The following is a 15192-nucleotide window of genomic DNA, read 5'->3' on the forward strand; positions in this document are numbered from 1 at the left end:
GATCAGGCCTGGATGAGGCAGCTTGATGAAATTATTTACGTACCTTCAACCTCTCTTCTTTTAGCTTTATTTCATGATGCATATGCGTGAATGCAAATGTGACTTTTTTTGTAAGTCCTCCTATATTTACAATTGCAAATATAAGCAATGAGTGTATACACATACATTTCATAAAAAACACCCTCAAACTTAATAAAAACCAATCATGCCTTTGTAAAGCATTACTAACATCTGTTAAACATTACCAATCCTTTATAAGGACTTGTTCAATGAATCAAACATACCTGATGTAAAGTGTAAACCAATCATGCCTTTGTAAAGCATTACTAACATCTGTTAAACATTACCAATCCTTTATAAGGACTTGTTCAATGAATCAAACATACCTGATGTAAAGTGTAAACCAATCATGCCTTTGTAAAGCATTACTAACATCTGCTAAACATTACCAATCCTTTATAAGGACTTGTTCAATGAATCAAACATACCTGATGTAAAGTGTAAACCAATCATGCCTTTGTAAAGCATTACTAACATCTGTTAAACATTACCAATCCTTTATAAGGACTTGTTCAATGAATCAAACATACCTGATGTAAAGTGTAAACCAATCATGCCTTTGTAAAGCATTACTAACATCTGCTAAACATTACCAATCCTTTATTAGGACTTGTTCAATGAATCAAACATACCTGATGTAAAGTGTAAACCAATCATGCCTTTGTAAAGCATTACTAACATCTGCTAAACATTACCAATCCTTTATTAGGACTTGTTCAATGAATCAAACATACCTGATGTAAAGTGTAAACCAATCATGCCTTTGTAAAGCATTACTAACATCTGTTAAACATTACCAATCCTTTATAAGGACTTGTTCAATGAATCAAACATACCTGATGTAAAGTGTAAACCAATCATGCCTTTGTAAAGCATTACTAACATCTGCTAAACATTACCAATCCTTTATTAGGACTTGTTCAATGAATCAAACATACCTGATGTAAAGTGTAAACCAATCATGCCTTTGTAAAGCATTACTAACATCTGCTAAACATTACCAATCCTTTATTAGGACTTGTTTAGTGAATGTAGAAGGCATAACATTAAAAAGTACTACTAAATTAGTAAAGCACTTTAGGTAGTTTAATGATGTAATTTGAAAGCATTACACAAAGTTAAAACAATAAACAATATTTATGTTTGCATTACTACCTAGAAGGAACAGAATAAACAGTAGAATTACCAAACGGTTTTTACTATTCAACTTTGGCCTTTTAACATGTTTTCTGATATTTAACAGAAGCCTGCAAAGAACCCTGCATTGAAAATACTTCAAAACACCTTTAAATGTTGTCCTGTATATATAAAATTCTGCTCACAGTATCTCAACAAAAAAAACTGTCGAAATTTACTCTGAATTACCTGCTGCAACTGTGAAGGGTTTCCCTGAGTTTTAGAAAGCAGCACAAACAAATTACTGTCAAATAACTACCCAGTATAAACAAAAAAGGGTAGGATTATAAAAATGAAGCCTTTTTTATTACTTAGCTTTGACCTGTGACCATGTTTTCGGTCATTAAACAGAACCCTTCAATTTACATATTTTTTCAATACACCTTTAAAATAAAGCATTTTTGCACTCTATATACAAAATAATGTTCACAGAACACAAAAATACCTAAATTAACTTAAAATTAAATGCTGCAACTGAAAAAGGTTTCTCTAAGCAGCACATCCACGTAATAGGTCAGCCTACTTCTTCTGAATAGGAAGCAACTTCCCCTCAACTTTCATATTTGAAATTTTCTCAGCAATGCTTTTGTCCGAAGCTATTACATCTTGGCACTTTTTAGCGAAGTCTAACAACTTCTCCTTTTTTCCACGATCATCATTGAGCTGGCAGTATGTCTCTGGTTCGGCAAGGGATAGCTCTGCAATAGAAGCAGTCTGGGCAATTGTGTTGCGGTCTACCCCGTACTTCTGGAATGACTTGGCCATTGTGTTTCCTTTCATATATATGGCCAGCACTTTTTCATATCTTCGGATCACCTCAGCAGGGACACAAACTATACAAAAGAAAAGACAAGAGACACTGACATGAGTTTTAAGAAAAAAAAATGTCATCCTAAAAAATATTTATGTTAACTTTTATGTTATATAGATTACTACCACTGCATTACTTGCATTAAATGGTACCTCCATGTATTTTCTATTCAATAAAAATCAGTCACTCTACCCCATTGCCCCCACTTTATAACCTTTAGTTCATGCCTAGCATAAGGCATGGTCCCAATAGGTTCATATTTCTGTGCTCCAGAGACCCTGTGTTCTATTGACAATTCTTCTCTACTAGACAAGCTGTGTTTAGGCATTTATATCAGGAATGGGATCAGCGTAAAGCAGACGAATCCTTTCATTAGAAAGGGTGTTATAAACACACAGTGAGAGACACAGTGTAGTGTTATGCTTTACAGTTAGCAAGGTGTTCTTTTCATGAAATGCAGTTTCACTTTTTTCTTCCAAATGTACCTATGAACTCACAATTGTTAGACTAATATGTCAGGAACTAAGTCATTAGTGTTGGTGAATACATATACCACGTTGGAAGATGGGCCCTTTCTTCTCCTTCTTGCGCTTCATCTTTTCTTTTTTCCCTTTTATTTTTTCCCGTCTTTTCTTCTTTTTCTTTTCAAATGAGGAATCAGTACTGTCAGAATCAACAAAGGAATCTGAAGAATCAAATGAGCTGGAATCTATGACGATTGATTTTTTCTTCCGTTTAACTCCACCCTCCTCTTTTTCTTCTTCAGCCTTGTTGGCTACAACAACAACAACAACAACAAACTACTAAACAAAATTGAACACTTTAACATTTTCATCTCATATAATAAGAACCTTAAATTTTCAACAAACCTTAGTCTACCTTCTGCAGACAGGAATGTCAGGAAGTGTAGACAGACTGTAATTCCACAGTGCTGTACGTACAGTGTTTACTGTTATTTTATGTATTTTTTTCCTCTTTACTAAACAGTCTTGTCTTTCTTTTCTGTATCACAATTTCTGTATCACAATGAATGTGAATCTTGTCTAATCTACTATTAGTCCCCACATACATTGTGCACTGTTGAAACTGATATGCGGCTTACAGTAAAAGTGCAGCCCTGTGCATTTTCAATCACTCTCTTGAAAACCAGCCATCAGAAAGACACATACACAGTTACAGACATACTGACAATGTGACTTGTTAGTCTTGTGTCTTGTTAGTCATCAATGACACGCCATTCTGATTACACTGTCATGTTTCATGACATAAATCCACATGACCTAAGGATCTTAACCACCATCTTAACCATATATATATATATATATATATATATATATATATATATAATCAGGGGTACCTGTGAATTTTGACAAAAACTTACCTTGAGTTAATTGTGTCCTCAGAAAATCACGTTCTTCCTCTAGATCTTTAATCTTTTCCTGCTGTGATGCTACCTTCAGCTTCAGTAACTCCACCTCAGATTTGGCTTTAGCTAGAGCAATTTGAGCTGTGGGGGAATGTGAATCACCTAAGAAAAAAGTATAAAGCTCAATATTATCATACACCACTATAATCTGTACATAAACACAACATGTTTTGTGTTTGCAGTTTCTAGTATTTTAGACAGATAGTTAAATAGCAACCATTCAGAAAAAAAATAACTAGGCATTACAGATTTTTAGGAGAGATAAACATAACGCTGAAACTTAAGGTATTACAGCTAACTAAGGCCAACAGTATTTTCTAATCTTTACTTAAAATGGTGGTCACCAGTTACTGGCTTGTGTAAAAATACATACACTAGAAGTTTTTTTATGCAATAACACCTAAACAAGGAACGCTGTCGTTATCACTAAATAAAGCAGACAAAATAGACATCCTAACACTATATAGCTGGTGCTTAGACAAGTCAAACAGTCAAACTGGAAAGTTCGATTCCTTTTACTGAACCGGTTCTTTTGAACGTATGAATCAATCATCTGATTCAATCCATTTTATAATTTCATGTAATGATTTTTGTAACGATCACTTTTATATTTCACATTTCACATATCACATTTATTATACTATTATACGTGTTTTTAAGAGGATTACATTGGACATAGACGTTGTACTGAAACGCTTGACTCGTTCGAAAGCCTGAAGCGCCTCCGATGAATCGAACTTCCCATCACAGCACGTTTAGCTTCGAAGTTTAAACATCTTACCTCTGCCGGCTGCACTGGTGTTATCATGTGTGGTTTCACATTTACTGCCTGAATCTTCGCGTTTCTCTTGCTGCTTGGTCCGTCTACGAGAAACTTTCATGGTAATTTGGAACAGGGAACTCTCTTACCTTCCTAACGAAACCTAAACAAACACTTCATATGGTCGCGCGCATGACGCAGACCCAGTATCACCTGTGATTAGCTAGTGAAGATGACTGGATTAAACTGACTGGCTGAACGAAAGCGGAAATTTTACACTTCCGTATAAGTAGTCTAGGCGAAAATATTCCAGTAAGAAGATCTCCGCAATGGCACTCAGGGCAAAAATCCTTAGGTTAATTGATGGGGTTAAAACCAGAAGGTCTACACTGAAACTAATCAAATGGCTCATGAAGGAAAAATTACTCATGGCCAAAAGTAGATGCAATAAGTGCAGCAGACCTATGACAATGGTTCCACATTCTCATAAAAAGGACAAATTTACATGGCAAGTAATTCATCATGATAATTTTATTTTGTTTTATATCTATTATGTTAAAAATAAAATAATACATTTTTTACAACATTTCTTCAGGATCTGCAACAGACAGCCACACAAAGGGAAGCCATGCACCAAATCCATTAGATCAGGATCCTTATTCGAAAGATCCAGAGTCAGTTTGGTGTCCTGGATGAAATTCATATATAGGTATTTCATATATAAAACATGTTTATCAATAGCAATATAGGCATATATATGTCTGGCACTGTACCTTCATTCTAGAAACCTGTACTGTGTACAGTTATTACACTTCCCTTCATGCAGTGGTTTATTTTACAATTATAATATTTTGTCATTCACATATTTTCTTGGTGAAAATTTAGCCAATGCAATGATTTATTTGTCATTTGATTGTTACATAATATAGTTATTTTGTCTCAGATTCGCCCAGGGTCTACAGCTAAGACAGGTCGACATGATCAGTGATGGCATAGCTGGCAGTTCAAGAACACTCTCTAGGATGGCTAAGTGTTTACGCAATGTGTGCAAAAATTCAATGGATTCCTTCATCAGAGACAAAGGACAGCGTGTTGGTGGTCGAACTGAGTTTACTGTAATTGATGAGAGCCACTTCCGACATAAACGCAAGGTAAAAATGATGGATCCCCATGTCCATATTTTTTCAACAATTCATAAATACTTTAAAGTTATTATTTCTCAAAATATTATTAAAGGTGTATTACTACACTAGTAAACTACAGTTATCATCTCCTGGTTATAGAGTGCTCTGGGATAACTCTTAATCCCTTGTCATAAGTACATTTTGAAATGTTTAAAAAATATATAAAATATTAGTTTGTACAGTTTTGATATTTGTTAAATTGTATACATATACAGTACCAGCCAAAAGTTTGGACATACCTTCTAATTCATTTGAACACATTTGACTGGTACTGTAGATGTACTTTGTGGCCTATCTTATTCACGGCATACATTTGGCAACCACTTTTACCCTGTTCTACAATGGTCAGGACCCCTACAGGACCACCACAGAGCAGGTGTTATGTGGGAGGTGGATTCTCAAGACTGCAGTAACACTGACATGATGGCTTTGTGTTAGTGTGTGTTGATGATGCTGGAGTGAGTGATGCTGGAGTTAGTAAACATTGTGTCCACTCTCTGTTTACTCTATAAGACACTCCTACTAACACTGACACACTGAGACACTACATTAGTACACCTTTTACTCCCTACCTGCTGCGCTGTCCACCTTGTAGGTGTAAAGTCGGAGACAATAGTTCATCTGCTGCGGCACAGTTTGTGTTCCTTCATCAGTGGTCACAGAGCACTGCCCAGAGGACGCTGTTGACTGTACAGTTTTGGTTGGTCGATGATTCTCAGTCCAGCAGTGACCCTGAGGTGTTTATAAACTCCAGCAGCACTGCTGTATCTGATCTCACACCAGCACAACACACACTAACGCATCACCACCACGTCAGTGTCACTGCAGTGCTCGGAATCATGCATATAATACCTGCTCTGTGGTGGTCCTCTGGTGATCCTGGCCTTTTGGCAGTCATGGATAGGTCTGCCCACAGCTCTGGAAATGTGTGCTCACTGCCCCCTACTATATTTGTTTTTACTAGAGTGTGTTTATGTGGGTGTTTCACTGCACATATAGGTTGCTGAGGACAAATTCCTCTGCAAAAATGACACAATTGGTAAACGATTCTAAATTCTTTGAAAAGGGGTTAACACTATTCAGTGAATCAGATGGACTACAGTGCAGCTACAGTACCAGTCTCAGGATTCTCAGACACTCACATACCATTTAACTGAATGTCCAACTAAACAGTCCAAAGTTTTGACTGATACTGTAGAACACATGAATTATTATCATTGACTCTTATTATTTGGCTACCATGATGTTGATTTAGGCTAAAACAATGCATTAACAGAATGTAAAACAAATTATTTTTCTGTCATACCATTTGAGTTTTCTCAAGATTTTATTACTGATCACTAAATATTTTTGCATGATATATTCTTCAAATGGTAGATAATGTAGTTTCAGTGATAGTGTTTCTTTTGTTGTTCTATTTACAGTATGGGCGAGGTAGAGCTGGCCAAACATGGAGGAGAAAGAAATGGGTGTTTGGAATATTAGGAGTTCGCGGTCAAACTCGCAGACCGGTTTTGCGGCTTGTCGAACATAGGTCAAGACGTGCTCTTCTTCCCCTGGTGCGACGCCATGTGCGCCAAGGAAGTACCATCATTAGTGATGAATGGAGAGCATACAGAGGTGCCCTTTCAGATATGGGATACATCCACCTCACTGTCAATCACAGCAGGAACTTTGTCAACTCTCATACTGGTGCTCACACACAACACTTAGAAAGAGCATGGTCCTCATACAAAGGACATGTATGGAGACTGAGGGGAAATCGAACAGAAAGTATTTTAATTGAACATCTTAAGCTAATAGAGTGGACTTACTGGTTGGGAAAATGTCACAGAGATGGTCCTCTGGGCAGGCTGCTGAAGGATATTCGCAAGCTGTTTTCTGTTTAGTGTACCTTTACAATTCGATTTTAACAGCCAATTAGAAATAACATGTTTACTAGGGCTGAAAGATTAACCAGTTCAGCCCTTATTGTTTACCATGTATATTTGGGTATAGATCAACTTTCAGTACAGCAGTAACACTGTCATGGTGAATATGGTTTTGATTAGGTTTTATCAGTGATCCACTAGCTGACAATATCTAGACAGGAGCAACTTGGTAGTAACTAAGCAGCAGTATCAAAATAAAATAGACTATACATCGAAAAGATGACCTACAGTTTATTACTGTACACCAACAAGCCAAGTTGCAGGGCAGGGGTTTCTAATAAAATTTGAATGATGGTTCTGATATCAATAAACTGTTAAAATACTGTTTTATTACTAGCGTTCATATATCTCTATCTGAAACATTATATTGTGTAAGTGTTTATAATTAAGTAGTCTGAAATTGTTTATTCAGATTGTATTTGTGTAATGTTAAATGAATAAAAATGTTCTGGATACAATAAACACAACCACTGTTATGCTGTGAATAAACAAAAAAACATATATAGTATGTTGTTTGGTCACACATTTGCCTTACTTTTTAAAAAGGTATACCTTCCATTACTGTTTTACGATCACTAACACAATACTGGTTTACACTTTACATCAGGTATGTTTGATTCATTGAACAAGTCCTAATAAAGGATTGGTAATGTTTAACAGATGTTAGTAATGCTTTACAAAGGCATGATTGGTTTACACTTTACATCAGGTATGTTTGATTCATTGAACAAGTCCTAATAAAGGATTGGTAATGTTTAACAGATGTTAGTAATGCTTTACAAAGGCATGATTGGTTTACACTTTACATCAGGTATGTTTGATTCATTAAACAAGTCCATATAAAGGATTGGTAATGTTTAACAGATGTTAGTAATGCTTTACAAAGGCATGATTGGTTTACACTTTACATCAGGTATGTTTGATTCATTGAACAAGTCCTTATAAAGGATTGGTAATGTTTAACAGATGTTAGTAATGCTTTACAAAGGCATGATTGGTTTACACTTTACATCAGGTATGTTTGATTCATTGAACAAGTCCTTATAAAGGATTGGTAATGTTTAACAGATGTTAGTAATGCTTTACAAAGGCATGATTGGTTTACACTTTACATCAGGTATGTTTGATTCATTGAACAAGTCCTTATAAAGGATTGGTAATGTTTAACAGATGTTAGTAATGCTTTACAAAGGCATGATTGGTTTTTATTAAGTTTGAGGGTGTTTTTTATGAAATGTATGTGTATACACTCATTGCTTATATTTAAAATTGTAAATATAGGAGGACTTACAAAAAAAGTCACATTTGCATTCACGCATATGCATCATGAAATAAAGCTAAAAGAAGAGAGGTTGAAGGTACGTAAATAATTTCATCAAGCTGCCTCATCCAGGCCTGATCGTTATGCGAGAATGGTACGTATGATTCCTTCTTGAATACACGCATAAGAATATGTTACAGGTTAAATTATATTGTATATATTATTGAGCTTTAATACAGGGCCAAAGATGAACCATCAAAAACAAGCAACTAAACATTATTGACTGAAATGGAATTAAGCAAACAGTGTTAAGTAGAAGTAAAAGTCTTTAACTCTCTTAACTAATGCATTACTTCATGTTAACTAATGCATTACTTCATGTTAACTAATGCATTACTTCATGTTACTTCATGTTAACTAATGCATTACTTCATGTTAACTAATGCATTACTTCATGTTACTTCATGTTAACTAAAGCATTACTTCATGTTAACTAATGCATTACTTCATGTTAGTTAGTCGATACTTAATGTAAAGTGTTACCCAAATCTCTGTGTGAGGGTGTTTGCTTGCTCGCTTGCATTTGTGTTTGCTTCTTTGCTTGCAGTTAAGTTTGTGTGTATAGATGTTTGTGTTTGCATGTGTATAGACTACTTTCAGCTTTGGCAAACATCATCTTCAGTTACAGCTGTGTTGTGTCCTGGAGAATGGATTCTGCTTAGGACAGTCATGACCCACTACGTCCATCTTATCTTCCCAGGCTCTGTCTTAACTAGAAATAAAACCAGGAAATATTTATAGCCTTTCAACACTATGAAGGAAACACTCTTACTTATTGTAAACTGTGCTAAAATCAACTGAAAAACAACCAAAACTTGTAGAGGATGACACTTTTAGAGTTTCGTACCAACCTGCATCAAACATGCTGCCCCTCCCAATACCTACATCAATGCAACTGGTCCAGCCAATCAAGACCTCCTAAGAAGGTAATGAGCAGGATCAGCTGTGGCAGACTGTGGTTTTAAATATAGTCCACAGGATGATCTTTAGGACCAGGTATGGTGAACTTTGGTGAATATTTAAGGTTTAACCCAAAGGTTAAACTACCTTAAGCCGTTACACTAAATGAGTTTTATCCCGATTTTAGCCCCAAATCTCAGTCTGGTTGATTTTGTGCTAGTTGAGTCTAGTCTGCTGATTTTTGTGTCAGTCAGAGTTGACAGTTGGAAAGAGAATCAAGTAGTCTGTGAGGGATGGATATGTAAATTTTTGGCCTCCCGATTCCGTTTCAGACCAGTCAGAGTTTATCAAATGTGTTTGATTTTTTTCGACCCGACTCTGAGAGTCAACAACTCAATCTGAACAGATTCCTGCAACAGCCAATGAAAACTGAGAGCACAGAAAAGGCAAGTAAACAAAGAAAAATGCAGAAAAGTCATTCACGTGTGGAGCGTAGCTTTCCAATGAGCTGATTTTAAGACACAAGCACAATTGAGTTTATGTACGTTTAAAACTCTAAAAAATACCACACTGATCATAAGTCCAAGAGCTTCACTTTAACATGTTTACCTGCTGCTTCTTTACTATGTCCACATTTGTTTATTTGGGTCTCCTACCAGTCGTAGTGTGAGATGCCCAGTCTTTTTATGATCTGTTAAGACTTTAAAAGTCATGTAGCGTAACCAAGGCTTTAGAAGATCCAACCTTTTTTGGGAAGTGACACACTAAGGTGGTAGCTAGCTAGTCACAGAGTGGTCCTATGTTTAGAGTGTGCTTTACGATGGCTGTCGTTACTAACCTCTATGAACCTTTGAGAATCTGACCCAGGATCACTTCTAACTTACACTGCAGTCACAGCAGCTCATTGCATAGTCTGGAGACTGCCCACAAATATGTGGCCCAGACTCGTAAGTGTCCCCAGAGTGTTTGCTGTGTTAGTTGAGTTACCCTGCAATTTAGAGCCACTCTGTTTAGATAGCCCTTGCTGCCATTGTGACAATCCTATTAAGAAAACAGCACAGTGTTAGTGTGACGCAAATTGGCTGAAAGTGGGCTGGCAGAAGTCCAACCACGACTCAAGGTGAAGGCACAAATACACAGCCTTAAGTGAACATCCAGTCTGCAGATCAATACTGGCATATGTGAGGCAGAGGGAGCAAACAGTATATGGAGTATAGCACCACATGCTTATATATATATATATATATATATATATATATATATATATATATACACACATACATAAAATTTAGTATGCATGTGTTTGTGTGTGAGGAAGAGTGTCGTGTTGTGGGTTTTTGGTGATGGACTGTGTGTATAAAGTGCTGCCAGTGGAAGGAGTCTGTGTGTGTATATGTGTGGGCATGCGCAATAAATGACTGTCATAAATAGCTGCAAATAATTAGACTGTCCTGTTTCTCATTAAGTAGCTGTTATTTGGAGGCAGTTAGTGATGAAGAGGATTCAGTGCACAGTGGTGTCATTTAAATACATACTCTACATTCTTAAAAATATAAGTGACAGAAAGTGGACAGATAAACCAATTTTGCTTCCCTGACAAACCTTTTAATGGATTTTTTTAAAGAATCGTTTTCTAAAGCAAAATAAGATATGAGGGTCAAGAAGGGTTAAAAAAGTGCTCCACATAATGTAAATGTTCCACAGCAGTTCAAAATGTCCTACAATTGTAAGTCTGAGCCAATAACCTTTTAGGAACATTTGTTTTCAAATGTATTGCTAGAGTTTAATCCTTAGTGATGCCACAGCTGTCCATGCCTGTGATGACTGTCCCTATCTCCTTTTCTCTCAACACAATACTAGCCAATGCAGGAGTCTGCTACCTAAAGTACCAGAATTGGCAGCTAGTGTTAGTATTGAAACTCCTTTTTTGTTAGTGAACAATCTGCAATAAATGCTGATTTCATTCACCAACATTTTAGTTCAATGCATACTTTTGAAACCGCAACTAATAATAAAACTAAAATTCTGTACTACAGATTCAAGACTCGACTCAGTCTTGCACCTCAGACTTGCATGGAGCAGCTTGTGAACATCTCTGCTTGGCAATGATATTGTTTTAGCATTAGCTTGAAAAGATGCCGTGGCAACGTCTTAGCCTTGTGATGAGTACTTTTGTGAGACTGTTGTGAGACTTTCAGAGCCAGATATAGTAGCTGGACTGATAAAAGTGCGTTGGCTTGGCATCTTTAGATATTGAAGAGTGCTGTTGCATCGAGCTGTACTGAAAATAACTTGCCCCTGAAAGACCATGCTCTGTAGTTGGTTAACCTGCATGTCAGTCAAACAGCCCTTTCCTGTTAAAGCAGGCGGTTCTTCGGCATGTCCAAGAAGGAAATGCACCAGAGTTTGTGACTCTAAGCACACGTCTGGCTTGTGGGATTTTGGGAGACCTAATTAACAGGTGGAAGTTGGCCACAACAAAAAAACTTTAATACACACTTAACCAAAGTCCTACAAAAAATGGACTTGTCATGACACACAGAAAGGCAGTCATATACAAGGAGAAAAACAAGAGAACAGAGCTAAGGTCCAGAACACCAGATAAATCTAGTGACTGTAGAAACAAGCAAGAGTTTCAGATGTTTCATTCATGTTTGCTCCAGGCAGAGGTTTCAAAACCATTTGAAGAACATTTTCTGCAGATCATGTATAAAATTCAGTTCACATCAGATTGACTTGGCCTCTGTTGGTGCAATAATTTCGGCTACATGTCCTATTTCAGAATAGAACTGACAAAGAAGCACAAGCAACCATGATATACACAGTACTTGCAATAAATGAAGTTAGCCAAGCTTAGTAGAACTGATTATTTTATTTTTTTTTTTACAGATCAGCACACATCTAACTTATGAAGAAGCCATCACATTTGCACAGAAAATTAAAGTAAAATCCAAGAGTCAAACAATAAACATTGTGCTTTCACCTGAAAAAACATGGGTTGATAAACAAATGAGAATGAATTTAGAGTTTGATTTTAACAATTTAGTGTTATCCTTAGCCTTACAGCTGGAAAAAGTCTCCGGGATCCTCAAAGAAACTGACAAGACTTCACAAAAGACCAAAATGAACTGAAGGGACAGATTTAAGAGAGTTAATGAGCCATGAACAAGACATAGGTGCTTATGATGAAAAGTAGGTGGAGCCAAGGTGGGGTTGAAGCTTGTGTGAGCCATTACAACCTCACATACATATCATTGATCATTTCTCCATGTCTACAAATTGATTAGTTTGCCAACTTTTGCAACATGTTTTATGATACGAATAATCGTTGAACACAATACATGGCTGTAGATGGAGTCTATATGGAGAAACAGGGCTAAGTTAAGACCTTATGAATAAGATGCAGTCTTGGCCACTTTCCATTTATGTCTGAATGAGATTTACGACTGCTCAGTAAAGTCTACATTAATGGATCTTATTTGTTAGATTCGGCGTGACCTTCTGAAAATTGTTTCTCAGATCAACACCTACATCTCAGAGGGATTACACAGTGACTCATAACTCTGAGGCAGTAATCAGAGTTGCTGTCTTTATTGCTCATTCACTCAATCTTTTGTCTTTATAAAGCTCTTACAGTACAGATGAAAAATCCATTATTTCAGTGGATATAGCAACTCAGGTGATTCTACGCAGTAGAACCTGCATGTCGGACAAATCAAGATACATCCAATATTTGATATTCAGCAGTTTGCATAGTATTCAAATGACTTTTACTTAAACAGGAATTCTGCAGATTTTTTAACATTTCTGTATAATTTAGTTGTTCAGATGTAAACAAAGTCATTCAGAGTGGTTTGATGTGAACTGATTCATTGTAGAGATTATCTTATTTTGTGAAAGGAACCAGGGGTCACAATGTCTACAACACAAATAGAGCAATTTTATTGATTATCTATCTAAAACAATAACCTACATGTGTCTTATGGGTTGTAATACTGATCATAGAAACATAACTGGGGGGGCTGGAGGTTAGGGAACCGGCCCTGTGACTGGAAGGTTGCCAGTTCGATCCCCAGCACCGACAGTCCATGACTGAGGTGTCCTTGAGCAAGACACCTAACCCCGAATTGCTCCCCAGGCGCCGTGGAAAGGGCTGCCCACCGCTCCAGGCAAGTGTGCTCACTGCCCCCTAGTGTGTGTATTCACTAGTGTGTATGTGGTGTTTTACTTCATGGTTGGGTTAAATGTGGAGGTGAAATTTCCCCATTTGTGGTTTTAAAAAAGTATCACTTAGCTTAATAAAATATCTAAAAAAAAATTTTATAAAGCCTTACAATGGCCTGCATATACCTCTCCACAATGAATGTATTTTAGACAGTATGTTTTAGGCCAAGGCTTCACAAAAGACCACATTGAATTGAAGGAACAGATATGAAAGAGTTAATGAGCTCTAAACAAGACAACAAGCTGTCATCTCAGCCATCAGGCAGTGTATTTTCTTTTACAGTCATTAAATGCTTCAGATGTCTGGTTCCTATCATCACCACTGTGAACAATTCTGACTTGGAAAATGTCTCTAAGCTGGAGCGTTTCACATCAATCTACTCTGACTTTGTTCATGTCTTCTTAATGACAGGGATTCCACTTTAACCAATTAATTGATCAATATATATGTTTATATAGTGGAACTGTTCACTGTAAAAAGTCAGGAAGGGCCAGGCACTCCAAAACCAAAAGATGAGGCTTTAACATCAAAGGGTTCGACAAGAATCGTGGTCAGTAAACAGGCAAGGGTCAGATCCTAAATGGCAAAAATGTACAAAAAGGCAACCATAACCAGAGAGCAAAGACGATAGGGATAACTAGACATCCAGAAAATCAGTCCAAACACTAGAAAAGCAGTCACAAAATCACAGGAAAAACACTCAATAACTCTACAGGAGAAGCAATACCTCATAATCTGCCTAAGCTAAAGCCCAGGCTTTAAACTAAACTAAACAAGTCATGTGACATGGAACACAGGTGAACAGAGTTAGTATTCAGGAGACTGTGAGTGCTGATTGGAGCATGATGGAAGGTCAGCGGTCACATGAGTCAAGTAATCTCTTAGAAGATTCTGCAAGATGGAGTCTGAGTGTATCTCAGAGCCAGAGGGATGTGTGAAATCCACACGCATGGACACCTTTGTGTGCCAAAAAATGTCAGATGGGCTTTACCGCTATCCTCAGTGCATTTAAATCTTCTTATGCATGAAAGGATTAAAACAGAGTGGATAATGGTAAAGTCCATATGACATTATTGGCACGCTGTAGTAAGGCTTCACTCATTCATTCATTCATGCATTTATTCATTCATTCATTCTTTCATTCCATCTATCCGTCTCCAAAGGCATTTTATGATGAAGGCTTGTAAGTATAAGAAAATTGGTATGGATATTTGTTTTTTTGTGCATTATTCTGGAGCCCATTCAGTGGAGCATCTCATTCAGTTTTGGTTTGCATTCTCTACTTTTTTGGTTTTGCTTAAACCTAAACTTTGAGTCATTGGACCTTTTTACACAGCACTTTTTCTTTTTAGGAGAAAATTAAGAAGCAGCTCAGTTCCCCCCATATGTGCCCCAGTT

The 15192-nt window shown here is 36.8% G+C and overlaps 2 protein-coding genes across 2 annotated transcripts; one reads left to right on the forward strand and one right to left on the reverse strand.

Moving 5' to 3' along the window:
• Window positions 1–1755: 1755 nt before the first annotated feature.
• LOC119263719 (coiled-coil domain-containing protein 106-like) lies at window positions 1756–4354 on the reverse strand. Its single transcript, XM_037540201.1, has 4 exons — window positions 4255–4354; window positions 3429–3575; window positions 2601–2822; window positions 1756–2069 (listed from the first exon to the last, which is right to left on the reverse strand). The coding sequence occupies exons 1-4, from the start codon at window positions 4352–4354 to the stop codon at window positions 1756–1758; spliced, it is 783 nt and encodes a 260-aa protein (XP_037396098.1).
• A 539-nt stretch (window positions 4355–4893) lies between these two features.
• Window positions 4894–7663, forward strand: LOC119263741. The gene is made up of 3 exons (XM_037540253.1): window positions 4894–4942; window positions 5177–5384; window positions 6842–7663. Exons 1-3 carry the CDS (start codon window positions 4926–4928, stop codon window positions 7304–7306), a joined length of 690 nt encoding a protein of 229 aa, XP_037396150.1. The 5' UTR covers window positions 4894–4925; the 3' UTR covers window positions 7307–7663.
• The last annotated feature ends 7529 nt before the right edge of the window (window positions 7664–15192 follow it).

This window comes from Pygocentrus nattereri, chromosome 7 (genome assembly GCF_015220715.1).
Source record: "Pygocentrus nattereri isolate fPygNat1 chromosome 7, fPygNat1.pri, whole genome shotgun sequence".
Taxonomy (NCBI): Eukaryota; Metazoa; Chordata; class Actinopteri; order Characiformes; family Serrasalmidae; genus Pygocentrus; species Pygocentrus nattereri.